Source organism: Trachypithecus francoisi, unplaced genomic scaffold (genome assembly GCF_009764315.1).
Source record: "Trachypithecus francoisi isolate TF-2019V2 unplaced genomic scaffold, Tfra_2.0 Lachesis_group11, whole genome shotgun sequence".
NCBI lineage: Eukaryota > Metazoa > Chordata > Mammalia > Primates > Cercopithecidae > Trachypithecus > Trachypithecus francoisi.
The window spans coordinates 125,912,848-125,931,293 of record NW_022681456.1 but is presented as its reverse complement, the minus strand read 5'-3'; the positions used below and the strand labels follow the sequence as shown (position 1 = coordinate 125,931,293).

Genomic DNA, 18,446 nt, shown 5'->3' with positions numbered 1-18,446 from the left:
GCAGGGTTCTGAAAGATTAACAGTTCTCCAGGTGGCCATGAGGGGACTCAAAGTCACTCAACTCACCCAGACCTCCTTCAGCTGGGAGGTGGTCCCTCAGACTCTACCACCTGTCCCGGTTCACATCCTGTTGATATTAAGAACATGATAAGCACATGTTCTCATGGAGCACAAGGCTGGACATGTGGACCCTTCCCTTTCTTACAGCATGATCCTTTGTCTCTCATCCATTCAACCCTGCCAAGCCCATTAGCCTGGTACCAGAAACGAACTCTAAATACATGAAAGTCCCCATTGGTTCTCAAGGCCCCACAATGAATCACTGTGGCCTCAGACATGACATTTTAGTAAGAGACCACGAATCCTCCTTTAGAAAGGAAAGGCATAGAGGTAGGATCACTCCTGGACACAAAGGGAAAATGTGGAGAAATTAAAGGTTATAATTAGTCATAAAGATGTAGTATCAACACACACTTATTATTGTTTGGTTTCCAAATCACATTGTGATTGGATAATTTCCTGCTGTTTTATACCAGGACAGAGGTCGGTACTGAGTATATTTAATATCAGCCACAACATCCAAAAGTAACCCCAGCCCACTTTTAATCCTCTATCATTTCTGAAGTCTCATTCTCCTGAATTGAGGACTGTACACCAGATTCTTACTGTTGGATCTGGCGGCATCAGCTGCTGCATCCACCGAATCCACAGAGACGTCCATGACCAGGATGACCACCGCCTTCGAGGCTCCCGGCCTGGCACCATGCATTTCTGAAGTCAAGTATCGCACAGCAAAGCCCAAAGCATCCCCTGAGGATGGAGAACAGATCACGCCAAGTCAGTACTGACTACGGCCGGACACCCTGCCTCACGGAGGATCCTTAAGTTACTCAAAAGCTGAATGATTCAGAGACTCCGAGGAACACCCAGTGGAGATCTGGAAGAGACCTGGAAGAGCATCTAGCCCCTCACTTTCCAGAAGAAGAAACTAACGCCAAGAAGCAAAGTGACTGGCCGAGGTCACACAGTCATTTATGCCAAAAATTAGAAGCAGAATGGAGATTCTGCATCCAGCCTGTGGCACCAACGTTACCGATTTGGCTGGGGCCTCCCTCCCGCTGCATGACGTCCACAAGGCTCAGCAAATGGGCTTTCTCCTGGGCCACATTCCACGGCACGTCAATGGTGGTGACGCTTCCATACTGGAGCACTGACACCTGAGTGAGATGAGGCCCTAAACCGAACAAGAAAATGGGGATTATTTTGAATCAAGTGGAGTCCCAAAAGGAGCCTCTTCATCACCGGCTGCTTCAGGTGCCTCGCTCACTCACCTATATTGGCTTTTGAAATGAAAGCCTTGGCAAAACTCTTCATTTCATCAAAATAAGAAGCTGGGAAACTGGAGGAGCCATCCAGGAGAAGGATCACATCCAGGGGCTGGCTGCAGTCTGCAACGACAACCAGGAAGGTGAGCACACAGGTGCCAGCAGGGACACTGGCCGCCAGGCCTACAACCTGAAATCCAATAGGATCTGCAGGGCAGGCTGACCACGTGGCACCACCAAGGGCGGGGGAGTGCCTTCATGAGTGCAAGGGCAACATGGGCCAGGGAGGAGGGGATGGGAGAGATGGAGTTCCCGGGGCCTGACTACCTCAGGTTTGGAGACATTGAGAAGACTCCGATTCTACCCAAAGGAAGTTTGAATGTCTACAAATAAAGGTGGCAGGCATGGACTTCCTCAGTAACAAGGGGCCACCACTTTGCTAGAATTGAGTAAAATACTGGCCTGGCAAGACAAGGAGACTGCAAAAGGAAATGGAGTGGCAGCCCCTCCCTGGGCAATGAGCCGCTGTCCTCAGATCTTGCAGGGCAGGTGAACGTACTGTGATTATTCCAGCTACAAATGCCTAGTGCTCCTGTTAAGTGTCTGAGCACATCTGAGATTTGATGAAATGATGTAATTGTTGCTTTCCTCAGCAAAAATATTACAAGAATTTAAATACAACTATGAACATGAATAAAAACAAAGAAACAAAAGTACTGACAAGTGTGAGACTCAAAAGATACTCAAAGAAGGCTAGTTATTCTGGGATGGTCCCAAACACATTGAATAAAGATGTTCAGGAACTAGGAATGGATTCGATGCCAGTGTCAGTAAAAGGTAGTTAATACAGCAGTGGGAGCAAGCATTTTTTTGAGCACTTGTCATGTGCCAGATACTATTTTAAGCAAGTAGATGCTATTATTATCACCATTTTATAGATGAGGAGACTGATATACAAAGAGGTTAAGTACTTGCCCAAAATTACCCAGCTAACAAGTGGCAGAGACAAGATTCAAACTAAGGCAGTCTGACACCAGTTTCTGAAGACTGCACCTGCTACCTGGCACCTGACTTCCTGGTCTCACCCTGAAGAATGTCAGCTACTCAGAATAATTTCACCCACCCAGTATGGTCAAAAGGAAGCTTATCCTCACCACCTTTAACAGAGGTTACCTCGAAAGCAGAGGGTGGAATGGGTGGGGAAGAGGCTGTGTGATAAAGTAAGACTTGCTTTTTTTTTTTTTTTTTTCACTCCTTCCTGGTATTGTTTAAATGTTAACAATAGGCTTCCATTACCTTTGAATTTATATAAGCACGCACAATAAGAAAAGATCTTCCCCCAAAAAAGGATCACAGTCTGTCTCCCTGCCAGGGAGGTGAGGAAACACGGGCCCTTTGAAGGCAAGGTTCAACCAAGGGGCACACAGAGCAGGGACGCCAGGATTGGAACCCGAGTCACATCTCGGCAGATGCACGCAGCACCAAGGCCACGCCAGCCCTCGCCCAGCCCTCCCACCTGCACACAAGGTGCCAGCATACCAGGGGGAGGGGAGAGGGTGGGGATCTTCAGCCCCTCTCCGGAGCAGCAGCTCTGCAGCACCAGGTCAGGAGCCTCTCGGGGGAGCGTCTCAAAGTCCTGGATGAGGATGGGGGCATTGGGCCAGCCAATCCTCTCCAGCTCCTGCACGTTGGCATGAGGGCCCACTCCAATGGGCACCACCTGGATGTCTCCAGGCAACCTCTTGATCTCATCAGAGGCAGGATTTCCGGTGACCATGTAGACCAGGTTGGGCGCCTGCTCCCGGTCACCCTGGCTGACTAGGAAGCTGTGCTCGGAGAGGTACTGCAGGGCCAGCCCCGTGTTGGTCCTGTTGCCGCCCTGGTAGCGGATCTCTCGCACCCGCTGCAGGATGTCCCCTTTGGACTGTGCCTCGCTGAAGGGGTACTCCACCGCCACCGTATAGGAGTACTGCAGTACCGTGACGTGGATGCCGTCCTGGCCCACATCCATCCGCTGAATCACCTCCTCCATGAACTCCTTGCTCCTGTTGAAGTCGGCTTCACCAATGTTGTCCGATCCTTCCAGGACAAATGCCACATCCAGAACCATGGAGTTCCTCTTGAGCCCCAGGGTCGAAACCCCCAAGACTCCTGGGGCCACAGTGACTTGTGCCATGTCGGGGACCAGAGTAGGAGGAGGGGCTTCAGGGGCAAGGTCACAGAGGTAGCTAACAATCTCATCCCTTTGCTGCTCCAGCTCATCCACACCGCTCAGCACAAAGGCCTTATTCTCAGGGGACTGCTTCTCAACGAGGCGGATCTGTTTGAGGTTGGCATGGGGCCCAATGCCCACCGGGATTATGATGACCTTCTTCTTCTTCAGGCCCTGGACGTAGCGGACAAAGTTCCGGGACATCCGTTGGGGCTCCTGGCTGGCCATCAGGAGCAGGACGATGCGGGAGGCTTCAGGGCGGTCGATCTTGCCAAAGATCTGGAACAGTGTGTATTTCAAGACCTCACTGGTGGAGGCCACCTGGCTGCCCGCATACTTCACCTGGCTGGCAATGCGCCGCAGCTCTGACGGTCGTTTCCGGTCCTTGAGCCCGATGTAGGCGTGGGAGCCATCGTGGTACTCCACAACGGCCACGCGGACCCACTTCTGGGAGATGCGCAGCCGCTCCATCATGTCCACCACAAAGGCCTTCAGCACTTCAAACTCAGCCTCGGACAGCCTGGAGGAGCCATCCAGCAGGAAGACCAGGTCCAGTAGCCTGCTGCAGTAGAAATCGTGCAAGGGCGCTTCTGAGATGTCCTCCACATATGGAGTGGTGGGGCTCGCCGGGGCATCTGTGGGAGGCACCACAAGGCCTCTCGGCTCCTCGCAGGCTTCACAAGTGAAGTTGACGCCATCACAGTGGCTGCAGCAAAGAGCGAAGAAATTGAAATGGTTCAGGAAGAACCTATGGACACTGCTGAGCCCTGCAGTGTATGACCACTTCCATATTCCCACAGAATCTCCTGCCTGTTCCACGTGAACGTGAGATCCCATGGACCGTTCCACACCCAAGTGAGACGTCACTGTTTAACATCTGTCCCCAAATAGGATGCATCACCCCCCTCCAAAACACACACAAAGCAGACTTCTTTTGACTCTAGAAACCAAAGCTTTAGCCTATCCTAGTAAATGAAAAAATATATTCGTTGTTCTAGGCCATCCACACAGCCACTCAAAGCTGATTTCTTTTCAACCTACATCTTTAGCAACATGAATACTTAATTATAATCCAAGCTTCTTACAAATGTCTCCAAGAACAAATGTTACTAAAATGTGGACACTAACCTGTGCTTGTAAGTGTTCTGTCAAAGATAAATGCTTTACAGTACGTATTCTAACAGAATGTAAATTTTATTTATTTTTTTTTTTTTTTTTGAGATGGAGTCTCGCTCTGTCACCCAGGCTGGAGTGCAGGGGCGCGATCTCGGCTCACTCTAACCTCCACCTCCCGGGTTCAAGGGATTCTCCTGCATCAGCTACTCCCAGTAGCTGGGACTACAGGCACCCGCCACCACGCCTGGCTCATTTTTTGTATTTTTAGTAGAGACAGGGTTTCACCATGTTAGCCAGGATGGTCTCGATCTCCTGACCTTATGGTCCACCCGCCTCGGCCTCCCAAAGTGCTGGGATTACGGGCGTGAGCCACCGCGCCTGGCCATTGTATGAATTTTAAAACATGTTTAATATGTTGAGCCCTGAGAGAGAAAAAATTGGAGCAAAAACATTGTGGAAAGATGAATAGAGATTCAAAACTCCAGTTTTATCTAGCAGAACAAATTATTTGGGAGTAGTAGACGGGTCCCCAAGATGTTAGGCCTAGGAAAAGACATTCACTCATTCCTCCAGCAGACATAGGGTAAGCACCTCTCATGTGCCGGGTACTGGCCGGGCTGTGTGCCCAGCCCCAAGCACACACAAGTCTGTAGCAGAGCAGTGGCCCCACACCTGTTCTCCCGGAGATTCCTCTCCTCGCAGCTCTGGGCTGTGTAGACAGGAGACAAGGCTGTGACCACAAAAGGCCCAGGACTGCAGACCCATGTGGTGATGGCCTGGGGGGATCTGGAGACAATGCTGGGGAACTAAGAACTAGGAGAGTCACCAATATTAGAGACTTCTGAATTGTTGAAGCACCTAAACCAGGATCTACTGGTTCTGAATTCATTTATTTTTGGTTCCTAATTCACAGACTCCTACACTAACATGCCAAATTTCCAGGCTCTGCTGGTAACATCACCTTTTTGCCAGCGTCCTAGAAAGTGGCAAGACCTGCCAGACCACAGGTGAAATCAAGCGTCCCTGTGGTGGAGACCAATATGGGCCAGGATCATCTCTTTGGACTCTCAGCATCGGAGGCACCTGGCCTTCAGCACTCCCAGTAAAGCTGACAAGATGGCAGTGCCCTGAGCCCGGGAAGTGTCCCCCTATGGCTTGACCCCAGGTGATGCCCCCAGCCTGCTGTGGGACTACTGTCCACACACTACTTGAACTTCAGCATGCACTGTGGCAGCTGCCCCTGCCCGTGTGCCAGCAAAGGAGGTGGGGAGAGGGCTCAAAGCTCTCATGCCCTTTTGGCACAGAACCCCAAGCCAGCATCAGAATCACCCCCACCCTTTGCTCCCTACAGTCCCTGTTTCAGCATACAGAGTGTGCGCAGGCAGACTCTTACTAGGAAGTTAATTTCTCCTTCCCATGATCCACGAGATTTACTGCTTCAATCCTTGGTTAACGGTGCGTGAGTGACATACTTTCTAGTTTCCTGTGTTTGCTAGAAAACTCACCCCAGGCAGCATTCGTTCTTGTTTGTACAGATGGTGGCGGCAAGAGCTGACTCTGGCAGCTGTGACCATAGACCCTCCCCAGCGAATTTACGTTCTCAAGTTTAAGTTCCCAGAAGGCTTGATCAGTGTCAGGGAGTGGTGTTGAATAGATCTGGATTTTAATAAATGTTCCCTACTTATGAGCAGGACTTCGGAGGGCTCAGAGCTCACCCTGAGGACTCCTTCTCACCTCCCCAAAGGCCAGTTTCCCAAAGGCAAGTCCAGTGAGAACCCAGGGTGAGAGCAACGAGCACCTTCCCTCCCCATTATGACAGCCACACCCTGCGACCTTGACTATGGTCCCCACGAGGTTCTCACTACCCTGAGGGCCCTGCGTTCCATCTCACGTTCCTCTCCTGAGTCCCCACCTCCAGGAAAAAAGAAATCCGATTTTTATGGACACCTGTGCTCAGACTAGTCATGACCTACAAAGGACAGTAAGTGACCATACCCCACCTTCAGTGAGCAAAGCAAAAACCTCTTAGGACTTACAAACCTATTAAGAGCAAAAACATTGTGGAGGAATATACGTGGAGGAAGCAGTCTAACCCACCCCTAAAGAAAAAGCAGCAAACCCTAGGAACAAACAAAACAATAAACTACCCTCAGCAATGAATTAAATAAATAAACAAAGAAAACAAACTCAATCTCTCAACTCATGTAGCTAGGACTTTTTACCCAAAACCTAGTCTCTGAGCTGGCCCCCGGAGAACCAATAAGATTCATCACTGCAAACAACCCTGAAACCTGTTTTACCAAATCTGGCAGTGCTCAGGGTCGCTGGGATTCAAGGTGACCTTCTTTCCTGAGGCAAAACGCCGGCCAGCCGCCTCACACACCGGACAGTCTTCGGGGCTGACGCAAGTCTGCAAAAGCTCATCCAGGATTTTCCCTGCAAAAGCAAGCTCTCATTAGGAACCAAAATGCTCCCCTTTCCCACGAGGAAGCCTCACTTTTAACTAAAAAGGGAGGAGCCAACTCCTTCTCCTGCCCTAGAAGCCAGCTTCTCCAGCCCTAGAAGCCAGCTTCTCCTGCCCACACCCCCAGGGGCCACCCCGCCACTCAAAGAGTGTCTTTCCTCCTTGTGCTTTGATCCCTCTGCAAAACTGGGAATGGGGATTCCCTCACCCTACTCCTCTTCCCCAAACCTCGGGACAAATGAAATCTTATCTCCAGGGCTCTTTCCGCTCTTCTGAGTAACGCCTTCAGTAACTCTAGAGCTATGCCGTACCATATGATAGTCACAAACTGCATGTGGCTATTTAAGTCAAATTCAGTAAAATTCAAAAATTCAGTTCCTCAGACACACTCATCACAGTTACATTCAATACAACATTCCCCCACTGCAGAAAGTTCTATCAGCAGGGGCGGCTTTAGACGAGAATCCCATAAATAGGCACAGAAAAGCATTTTGGAGGAGCTCGACTTGAGAAAAATCACAGTTGGCCTGACTCTGACGAAAAGAACCCGTGGAGACAACCTGTGGCAGGTCAGAGACGGGACATGGCCAGTGGAGGCTGAGATGAAGCAAGACCTAGAAGCACCTTTCCGCCCATCCCTATCCCATCCCACCAGCCCGACCCCCAAGGATAGAGGCCTCACCTGGAGGGCAGTGGGCATGGCAGCCCTCCACACACTGCACAGGGCAGGCCAGCGGCTCGGGGTGCTGGCACGTGACTCGACAGGCAGGTGCACAGCTGTTATAGCGCCACTCACACTCATACCCGTTTTCCCGGAGATTCCTCTCCTCGCAGCTCTGGGCTGTGTAGACAGGAGACAAGGCTGTGACCACAGAAGGCCCAGGACTGCAGACCCATGTGGTGATGGCCTGGGGCATCTGGAGATAATGTTGGGGAACTAAGAGACTATGGGATTCACCAACATTAGAGACTTATGGATAGTTGAAGCACCTCAACCACAATCTATAGGTTCTGAATTCATTTCTTTTATTTTTGTAGAGATATGGTTGCTATGTTACCCAGGCTGGTCTTGAACTCCTGGGCTCAAGGAATCCTCTGGCCTCAGCCTCCCAAAACACTGGGATTACAGGTGTGAATCACTGTGCCTGGCCCAGTTTTCTACATAAAAACATTAAGTTGCTTATGTCCAAAGAAGGAAGACTCTGTAGACATGAATATATGAGTTGATCACTCATATTGGCAAATATAATTGTGCCTAATTAAAGACATAAATCGACTTCCTTCTTTTCATCAGTATTCCCTCTTCTCCTTCTGCCAGAATCTCTCCAGAAGAAAAATCTCCACATATTCATGTCTTGAATCCATGTCCCACCTCACCCATAATATGAACTTCTTACTAAGCCAACATCTTAACCCTCCTTAGCCCTTGGCCATCCAGTCCCATACTAGAGCTCTGTCTTCTCTCTCCCATGAAGGTATCCCCCTGCACTCACAAGGTCTTAAAGCATAGACACATGGGAAGAAGGAAGGGCATCTGAGAACATGAGTGCGTCAGGACTCACGGCACAATGTGGCCGTCCTCCAGGTCACCACCTTGCCGTGCTGGGCACACACGTGGGCATAGGCAGCAACGGTGTCGCAGAAGCAGGCGCAGTCCCCAGTGGACTCACAGGAACAGGTGTCATATATGCAGACATCCAGGAATGGCTCGGGGTCCACCTGCAAAGGCAGCCTCAGGTGGCCCAGGCCTATGGCCAGGTGACAGGAACTCTGGCTTTTAGTCTGGGTGAAAATGTTCTGATGGCCAATTTAAGGATAAGGAGGGTTTTCAGGTAGAAGCAGAAATGTAGCTCAATGGTCTCAAAGAGGGAATGGGAGGGAAGGAAAGATTCTTAGTTTCTAATCTGCATTCCAGCAAGAAAAGGTGAATAATGCAGGGCTGCTGGCCTTTTGCAGAACACGATGAGCCCGAGGATTTTCCAGAAGAACATTCCCTCTGTCCCTCTGCTTACCTCCCTGCTCAGCCACCCGTCTGTCCTCACAACCCACTGTTAGCCTCATGAGCATTAGGGTGTTTTTTACAAAAACACACAAACACACATATGTACTGGTCACTGTCTGACTGAAAATCACTGGATAGACAGAAAGAGAATTGAGGTCCATGTTTTCAACCAGTCTCTCCCACATTGGTGGTGCTACACAGCAGCATGTATGTATGCATGGCTGTGTGTGTACATAGACTTGTGTTCACATATGCCCATGTCCACATATGTATACCCACATACATGCAGCAGATAAGAGATAACTGCACTATGTTTGGGCATGGTGGCTCATACCTGTAATCCCAGCACTTTGGGAGGCCAAGGTGGGTAGATCGCCTAAGGTCAGGAGTTCGAGGCCAGCCTGACCAACATGGTGAAAGTTTCTACTAAAAATACAAAAATTAGCTGGGCATGGTGGCAGGAGCCTGTAATCCCAGTTGCTTGGGAGGCTGAGGCAGGAGAATCGCTTGAACCCAGGAGGCGGAGGCTACACTAAGCCAAGATCATGCCATTGCACTCCAGCCTGGGCGACAGAGCGAGACTCTGTCTCAAAAAGAAAAAAAAGGAGAGACAATTGCACTTAACCTTGGGGAAATCCTCCTTGTCATTAGAGATAAAGACGCAAAAATAGGTCATAATATGAGGACTCAGAATCACCAAAATTAAGACCAAAAAAGAATTTCTGTGAGACAAGAAATGGGCACCAAGAGTTTTTGGGGAGTGGGACAGGAAGGTCTTTTGGTCTGGACAAATGCAGCAGTAACAGGAAGAGGAAATCTCTGGCTCCAGTGTTGAAAACAAGATACTTCAATATGAGAACAAATCCTAAGACTGGGGCCAAAAGAGAAGCGTTGGCACATGCCAAGGGGAGTTACTTCTCATGCAGAAGGAAACGTTTCGCCAGGCATTGCTTCCCCCAGACACTGTTGATTTTACTTTTTGTTACCCAGATTGAAAGCCAAGAAAAAAACTGAAGTGGTGTCTTGGTGCAGATAATGTCAAGACACCAGGGTAGTGTCCATGTTAGAAGGTCACGCTCAGTGTCCATACCACCGGGCCAAGCCTTGGGACCATCCGCTTCCCACTCCCCTCAAGGTCCTCACCAGCTTGTTGCAGTCCTGGAAGACGTCACTGGTAAGGATTCTACAGGAGGAATCCACCATCGTCTGCTTCATGAGGTTGTTATGGCAGGTGGCAGGGGATGAGTCCAGAGGTACCTGGGAACCAGGCAAGAGACAGGCCAGCCGTCAACTGGTCAGACTGGGGTTACTGAGCCCAGAAGGATCCAAGAGACCCTCCTCCTCACCCTGCAGCCACCTGAAGCTCATACCACCCACAAGCCCCTTCCAGCCCCCATGAGAACGGGGACAGGGGGACATTCCGGGAAGCAGGCTCTTGGGCTGTGTCCACACAGAGACCCAGACGTACTTTTCTGGTGTCAGCACACTGCGAGCTCACTTTCCAGGAGTTCCCAAACTCCACGGGGTCTTCCTCCACTTGAAGGTTGCTGCTGGTGAGGTCATTGTTCTGGACGCCATCAAAATTCCCACACAGGCCACACACTTTCTCCTTGAGAGACAAGTTGAGGGGATGAGCACCACCAAGCCCAGGGGCAGGCCCTCCGGCTCGGGGGAAAGGGGTACGTTCCTGGCAGCAATGGAGGCAGAGGGCATTCAAGGAAGAGGAGGAGGAGCAGGACAGAGACTCAGAGGAGGCCCGAGGTGAGCAGCAAAGACTTGCCATTGCCAAGATGTATTCCTGAGCTTCCTTGCTGGTCCCATTTTATTTAAAGCTACGGAAACAAAGAGAGGCAACATGCCCAGGTCACACAGTCAGCCAAGGGCTGAGGTGGGAATCAGGCAGCCTTGGCCCCGAGATCACTGGTGGGAACTGTCACTGTCCCCGACAAGCACAGAAGCAGAGAGAGGAGCCAGTTCCACTTCTCCACCAATGGAGGTGTAGGGGTCTGAGGACGGAACGTTACACAACTGCCTGCCTCTGGGCAGGTGAGTCCCCTTGCCTGGAGAAATGCAGCCTGTTCAGATCAGGCTGGGCAGAATTCTGCTCTATCACACATGTAATCAGGAAGGTATGTCTCACCTGTCTCCACGTTCACCCATCATGGAGTGCAACATGCAACAAGTTCTGAAAAAGTAGTTACTAATGAGTGAGAAACAAGTAAACACTATGGAAAGAGGAGGGTAAGTCCTAGTGTTCTGTAGCACCACAGGGTGACTGTAAGTCTCAACAATTTATTGTATATTTATTGTATTTTTCTTTTTTTTGAGACAGAGTCTCGCTCTGTTGCCCAGGCTGGAGTGCAATGGCGCAATCTCGGCTCACTGCAAGCTCTGCCTCCCGGGTTCATGCCATTCTCCTGCCTCAGCCTCCCGAGTAGCTGGGACCACAGGCGCCCGCCACTGCGCCTGGCTAATTTTTTGTATTTTTAGTAGAGATGGGGTTTCACCGTGTTAGCCAGGATGGTCTTGATCTCCTGACCTTGTGATCCGCCCACCTCGGCCTCCCAAAATGCTGGGATTAGAGGCGTGAGCCACCGTGCCCAGCCAATTTATTGTACATTTTCAAGTGCCTGGAAAAGCAGATTTTGAGTGTTCCCAAGACAAAGAAATGGTAAATGTTTGAGGGAATTGATATACTAACTACCCTGATTTGATCATTACACTGTATACACATACTGAAATATCACACTGTCACCAGTAAATACATAGTTAAATGTCAACTAAAAATAATAATAAAACAAAAAAACTACAGAAAAAACTGAAAATACTTGCCCTGGAGAAGAAAAGGTGCTACATTTTTACAACATACTTAGAGCCCTGGTTTTGAGACAAAGAGAAAAATGTATTTTATTTTGCTTCAATAAGCAGAATTCGGCTTGGTACAAGGGGTTTAAGTTACCAGGAAACATAGAAGAAGAATATTCTCACTGTTGAGCAAAAGGCCAACAATCTTTACATAGCCTAGAAGCCTCCATGGTATGGTTACTACCTCTCCCTGCCCTCATCAACTACTGTTCCCCACAAGTCCCTCCTCTGCAGCCACACTGGCCGCCTTGTACAACCGCTTCAGACACCTACCACCTTAGGACCTCGGCACGTGCTGTTCTGTCTGCCTAAACTCTCTCCCACAGATACTGGCATGACTCATTCCCTCCCTTCCCCAAAGACTCTGCTCTTACATTCCCTCTTCACAGGGCCCATCAGCCCAAACTATCTATAGTAACATTCCCACTAGAATATGACCCGCACCAGGGTATGAGATGAAGAGTTTATTCTGGATTATCCGTGTGGGCTGAATGTCATCACAGGGTCTGATCAGAGGGAGGCAGGAGGGTCGTAGTTCAAAAGGTGCTGTGACAGACAGAAGCAGAAACGGAGAAAAAGAGTGGAAGATGCTACATTGCTAGCGTTGAATATGGAGGATGGGGCCACAAGCCAAGAATGCAGGCAGCCTCCAGAATGTAAAAAAGGCAAGAAAAGGGATCTCTCTCAGAGCCTCTAGGAGGAATGCAGCCCTGCCCACCAATTTTAGCTTTCCAACCTCCAGAACCATACGATAATAAATTTGTGTTGTTTTAAGTTATCAAGTTTTTGGTGATTTGTTACAGCAGCAATAAAAAACAAATACATGGAAGACATACACACACACACACACGTGACTTTTCCTCTGTTGTATCCACAGCACTTAGGACAATGTTTGACACATACAGGAACTTAGTATATGTTGAATAAATGAATGAATGAGTTGTTAATGCTTTATGGGAATGAGATGGGCTGCCATAGAGAAGTGAGGGCAGTGCTGCCTCACTGGCTTGTACAAGCTGAAAATGGATAGCGTTATCAGGGATGCTGTGGAGGCCATTCCTGCCTAATTAAACCAGCTGCCAGAGTAGCCAGAGCCACTTGTCACATACATGGCACTTAAAGGAATCATTCATGTTCCAACAACCTGTTGGACCCTAAACAGTGGAACCATTCTCAAAAGTTGGTTATTAGCAATTTTACAAATAGCTCTCAAAACATGCCAGCCCACGGCTAAATGGTAAGGCAACATCCTAGAATAGTCTGCAGTGTTATAATAATATTGAGCATGATTGCTTTGCCTCTTTAAGTTAAGAAACCTAAAGAAAATCTAATATTGTCATTCAAATTCAGAAAATACAGAGACCACCACAAAGATACTCCTTGAAAAGAGCAACCCCAAGACATATAATTGTCAGATTCACCAGGTTGAAATGAAGGAAAAAGCGTTAAGGGCAGCCAGAGAGAAAGGTCAAGTTACCCACAAAGGGAAGCCCAAGAGACTAACAGCAGATCTCTTGGCAGAAACCCTACAAGCCAGAAGAGAGTGGGGGCCAATATTCAACGTTCTTAAAGAAAAGAATTTTCAACCCAGAATTTCATATACAGCCAAACTAAACTTCATAAGTGAAAGAGAAATAAAATCCTTTACAGACAAACAAATGCTGAGAGATTTTGTCACCACCAGGCCTGCCCTACAAGACGTGCTGAAGGAAGCACTAAACATGCAAAGAAACAACCGGTACCAGCCACTGCAAAAACATGGCAAATTGTAAAGGCCATCGATGCTACAAAGAAACTGCATCAGTTGGCCGGGCGTGGTGGCTCAAGCCTGTAATCCCAGCACTTTGGGAGGCCGAGGTGGGCGGATCACGAGGTCAGGAGATCGAGACCATCCTGGCTAACACTGTGAAACCCCGTCTCTACTAAAAAATACAAAAAACTAGCCGGGCGAGGTGGCGGGCGCCTGTAGTCCCAGCTACTCGGGAGGCTGAGGCAGGAGAATGGCGTGAACCCGGGAGGCGGAGCTTGCAGTGAGCTGAGATCCGGCCACTGCACTCCAGCCTGGGCGACAGAGCCAGACTCCGTCTCGGAAAAAAAAAAGAAACTGCATCAGTTAATGGGCAAAATAACCAGCGAGCATCATAACGACAGGATCAAATTCACATATAACAATATTAACCTTAACTGTAAATGGGCTAGCCAGGTGTGGTGGCTCACGCCTGTAATTCCAGCACTTTGAGAAGCCAAGGCGGGCGGATCACGAGGTCAGGAGATCGAAACCATCCTGGCTAACACGGTGAAACCCCGTCTCTACTAAAAATACAAAAAAATGAGCCGGGCATGGTGGCGGGAGCCTGTAGTCCCAGCTACTCGGGAGGCAGAGGCAGGAGAATGGCGTGAGCCCGGGAGACGGAGCTTGCAGTGAGTCGAGATGGCACCACTGGATTCCAGCCTGGGCGACAGAGCAAGACTCTATCTCAAAAAAAAAGTAAATGGGCTAAATGCCCCAATTAAAAGACACAGACTGGCAAATTGGATAGAGTTAAGACCCATCAGTTTGCTGTATTCAGGAGACCCATCTCACATGCAGAGACACACACAGACTCAAAACAAAGCGATGGAGGAAGATCTACCAAGCAAATGGAAAGCAAAAGAAAAGCAGGGGTTGCAATCCTAGTCTCTGATAAAACAGACTTTAAACCAACAAAGATCAAAACAGACAAAGAAGGCCATTACATAATGGTAAAGGGATCAATTCAACAAGAAGAGCTAACTATCCTAAATACATATGCACCCAATACAGAAGCACTCAGATTCATAAAGCAAGTCCTTAGAGACTTACAAAGAGACTTAGACTCCCACACAATAATAATGGGAGACTTTAACACCCCACTGTCAATATTAGACAGATCAACAAGACAGAAAATTAAAAAGGATATCCAGGAATTGAACTCAACTCTGCAACAAGCGGACCTAATAGACATCTACAGAACTTTCCACCCCAAATCAACAGAATATACTTTCTTCTCAGCACATCATACTTATTCTAAAATTGACCACATAATTAGAAGTAAAGCACTCCTCAGCAAATGTAAAAGAACAGAAATCACAACAAACTGTCTCTCAGACCACAGTGCAAAAAACTAGAACTCAGGACTAAGTAACTCAATCAAAACCACTCAACTACATGGGAACTGAACAACTTGCTCCTGAATGACTACTGCATAAATAATGAAATGAAGGCAGATACAAAGATGTTCTTTGAAACCAATGAGAACAAAGATACAACGTACCAGACCCTCTGGGATACATTTAAAGCAGTGTGTAGAGGGAAATTTATAGCACTAAATGCCCACAAGAGAAAGCAGGAAAGATCTAAAATTGACACCCTAACATCACAATGAAAAGAACTAGAGAAGCAAGAACAAACAAGTTCAAAAGCTAGAAGACAAGAAATAAGTAAGATCAGAGCAGAACTGAAAGAGATAGAGACACAAAAAAAAACCTTCAAAAAAAAAAAAAAAATCAATGAATCCAGGAGCTGCTTTTTTGAAAAGATCGACAAAATTGATAAGACTGCTAGCAAGACTAATAAAGAAGAGAGAAGAATCAAAGAGACTAAATAAAAAATGATAAAGGGGATAATACCACCGACCCCACAGAAATACAAACTACCATCAGAGAATACTATAAACACCTCTATGCAAATAAACTGGAAAATCTATCAGAAATGGATAAATTCCCAGACACATACACTCTCCCAAGACCAAACCAGGAAGAAGTTGAATCTCTGAAGAGACCAATGGCAGGCTCTGAAATTCAGGCAGTAATAGCCTACCAACCCAAAAAAGTCCAGGACCAAATGGATTCACAGCCAAATTCTACCAGAAGGTAAGTACAAAGAGGAGCTGGTACCACTCCTTCTGCAACTATTCCAATCAATAGAAAAAGAGGGAATCCTCAATTTATGAGGCCAACATGATCCTGATACCAAAGTCTGGCAGAGACACAACAAAAAAAAGAGAATTTTAAACCAATATCCCTGAAGAACATCCATGTGAAAATCCTCAGTAAACACTGGCAAACCGAGTCCAGCAGCACATCAAAAAGCTTATCCATCACAATCAAGTCAGCTTCATCCCTGGGATGCAAGGCTGGTTCAACATACGCAAATCAATAAACGTAATCCATCACATAAACACAACCAACGACAAAAACCACATTATTCTCTCAATAGATGCAGAAAAGGCCTTCGACAAAATTCAACAGCCCTTCATGCTAAAAACTCTTAATAAACCAGGTATTGATGGAACATATCTCAAAATAGTAAGAGCTATTTATGACAGACCCACAGACAATATCATACTGAATGGGCAAAAACTGGAAGCATTCCACTTAAAAACTGGCACAAGACAGGAATGCCCTCTCTCACCACTCCTATTCAACATAGTGTTGGAAGTTCTGGCCAGGGCAATCAGGCAAGAGAAAGAAATAATGACTTCCTCATGTCCTAATTGAATACCACCTTCCCCCAAGAAAGGAGAGAGAGACAATGGTTTGCTAATCAGGGAGCAGAAAATGCTCCAAAGGCCAAGTCCCTGACAAGATGAAGCAAGAAAAGCCACTGACCTGGTATGTCTGCTTCAGGACCACGGAGATGCTCAGGTGGTGGTCCCAGACCACAGAGAGGGCTTTGCCCAACAGCAGAATGATGTACCGGCCAGACTCCACCACCTCAAAGTGAGTCTCATCCTTCATGGGCCTCTTCACGTTCACCTGGAGGAAGACGAAGACATACAGGAGGATGAACGGTAGGCTTGACAGCCAGATCCTCCCTCCACTCCACACCCGCCCATCTGTCTCCAGTGCCCACGAGTGCAGGCACCACCACCCCTCCATGACCCCACATGCCACTGCAGGGCCAGCCCCACGCCAGGACATGTCTGTGGCCATCTCACCACCACCACTCTCCAGGCGTCCATGACCAAGAGACGGTAACAGAGGTAGCAGCAAAGTCATGATTATGAAATTAAAGTACTATGAAACCAATCAGCCGAAGACCATCCATCGCTTCACAAAAGGTGTTTTATTGACAATTAGTCATTAAATATAGTGGTCCCCTAGACAGGTTTTCAACATGGCAATGATTTCAAGCATCTCTAGTTGACTGTTTAAAAATCTATTCCTCTATAAAAATAAGCAGCAGACTCTCACCTTTCCTGTATCCCACCACCTCCCCCTCCGTAGAGCCACTGTCATCAGGAGGAGACAGAGCTAAAGAAAAAGGAAACGCGGCACTCAGTGCTAGTGCCAGGAATCATACACTGCAGGTTCGAGAAGGGCTCTGACCTGAGCCTCTGACTTGGCCCAATCCCTGCCAGTGCTGCACCCTCGAGGCCCATTTCAGCATGCATGATGGACCCTCTAATTCTTCAGACTGAGACTGAGGCTGAGAACCGCCATCACCCCTTTGCAGAGGTCTTCTTGTTAGTAACACATCACGTGCAGAGCTAACCACATGTGCAAATCTATCCCTCACATGTCTGCACATCTGTTCAGCATCATCACTATCACTCTGCCCTAAATAGAGCTGTCCTTTGAAACGGAGTTGACACTACTGACCCACAGTGAATACATCATGCTTGCTAAGTAGTTTTCTTCCATAATGGTGAAGAATTCACCTCCTATCCCCTGATGTCAATGGTGGGTATTGGGAAGAAGGCAGAGATGCAGGCTGAGGCCACAGGAGAAAATGAATATACCAGGACAGGTTTGTGCCCAGAGCCTGGGTCTCCATAGCACTCCATGTAGTCAGAGCAGCTGATCCAAATCTGTGGCCTGGGGATGACCTGCAACTTGAAACACAGGTTCCTGGGCCCCACCCAGACCTACTGAGTCAGAATCTCAGGATGGAGCTCCAGGATCCACATTTTAAACAAGATCTCCTAAGACAGTCTTGTGTACACTTCTGAGAGCTACTTCTTAAGCTCTTAGTACACAGGGGACTGAATCAGTTTACTTCTCTTTTGAGCTCCTTTAAAAATGTTTATCTGGCCGGGCACGGTGGCTCACACCTGTAATCCCAGCACTTTGAGAGGCCAAGGCAGGTAGATCACCTGGGGTCAGGAGTTCGAGACCAGCCTGGACGACATGGCGAAATCCCATCTCTACTAAAAATACAAGAAATTAGCCGGGCACGGTGGCGTACACCTGTAGTCCCAGCTACTAAGGAGGCTGATGCAGGAGAATCGCTTGAACCCTGGAGGTGGAGATTGCAGTGAGAAGAGAGATCACACTATTGCACTCCAGCCTGGATGAAAGAGCAAGACACCATTTCAAAAAAAAAGTTTATCTGAAAAGAACAGAAAAACATACGAAACATATCCCATAACATCACTTCATACACACACACAAAGAAAGCCCGGCTACCCTCCAGTCCCCAGCCTACTCCAGAGGTGAGCA

General features: G+C 48.1%; 1 protein-coding gene across 1 annotated transcript in view; it reads right to left on the bottom strand.

Moving 5' to 3' along the window:
- VWF (von Willebrand factor) overlaps positions 1-18,446 on the bottom strand; it is a 176,814-nt gene that overhangs the window by 68,162 nt on the left and 90,206 nt on the right. The window contains exons 22-31 of the mRNA XM_033223122.1: positions 16,614-16,760; positions 10,588-10,728; positions 10,263-10,376; positions 8,680-8,836; positions 7,800-7,958; positions 6,954-7,089; positions 2,865-4,243; positions 1,332-1,448; positions 1,094-1,234; positions 667-810 (exon numbers count right to left, since the gene is read on the bottom strand). Of these exons, the coding sequence (XP_033079013.1) occupies positions 667-810; positions 1,094-1,234; positions 1,332-1,448; positions 2,865-4,243; positions 6,954-7,089; positions 7,800-7,958; positions 8,680-8,836; positions 10,263-10,376; positions 10,588-10,728; positions 16,614-16,760 (2,635 nt within the window). The remainder of the gene's footprint in view (positions 1-666; positions 811-1,093; positions 1,235-1,331; positions 1,449-2,864; positions 4,244-6,953; positions 7,090-7,799; positions 7,959-8,679; positions 8,837-10,262; positions 10,377-10,587; positions 10,729-16,613; positions 16,761-18,446) is intronic.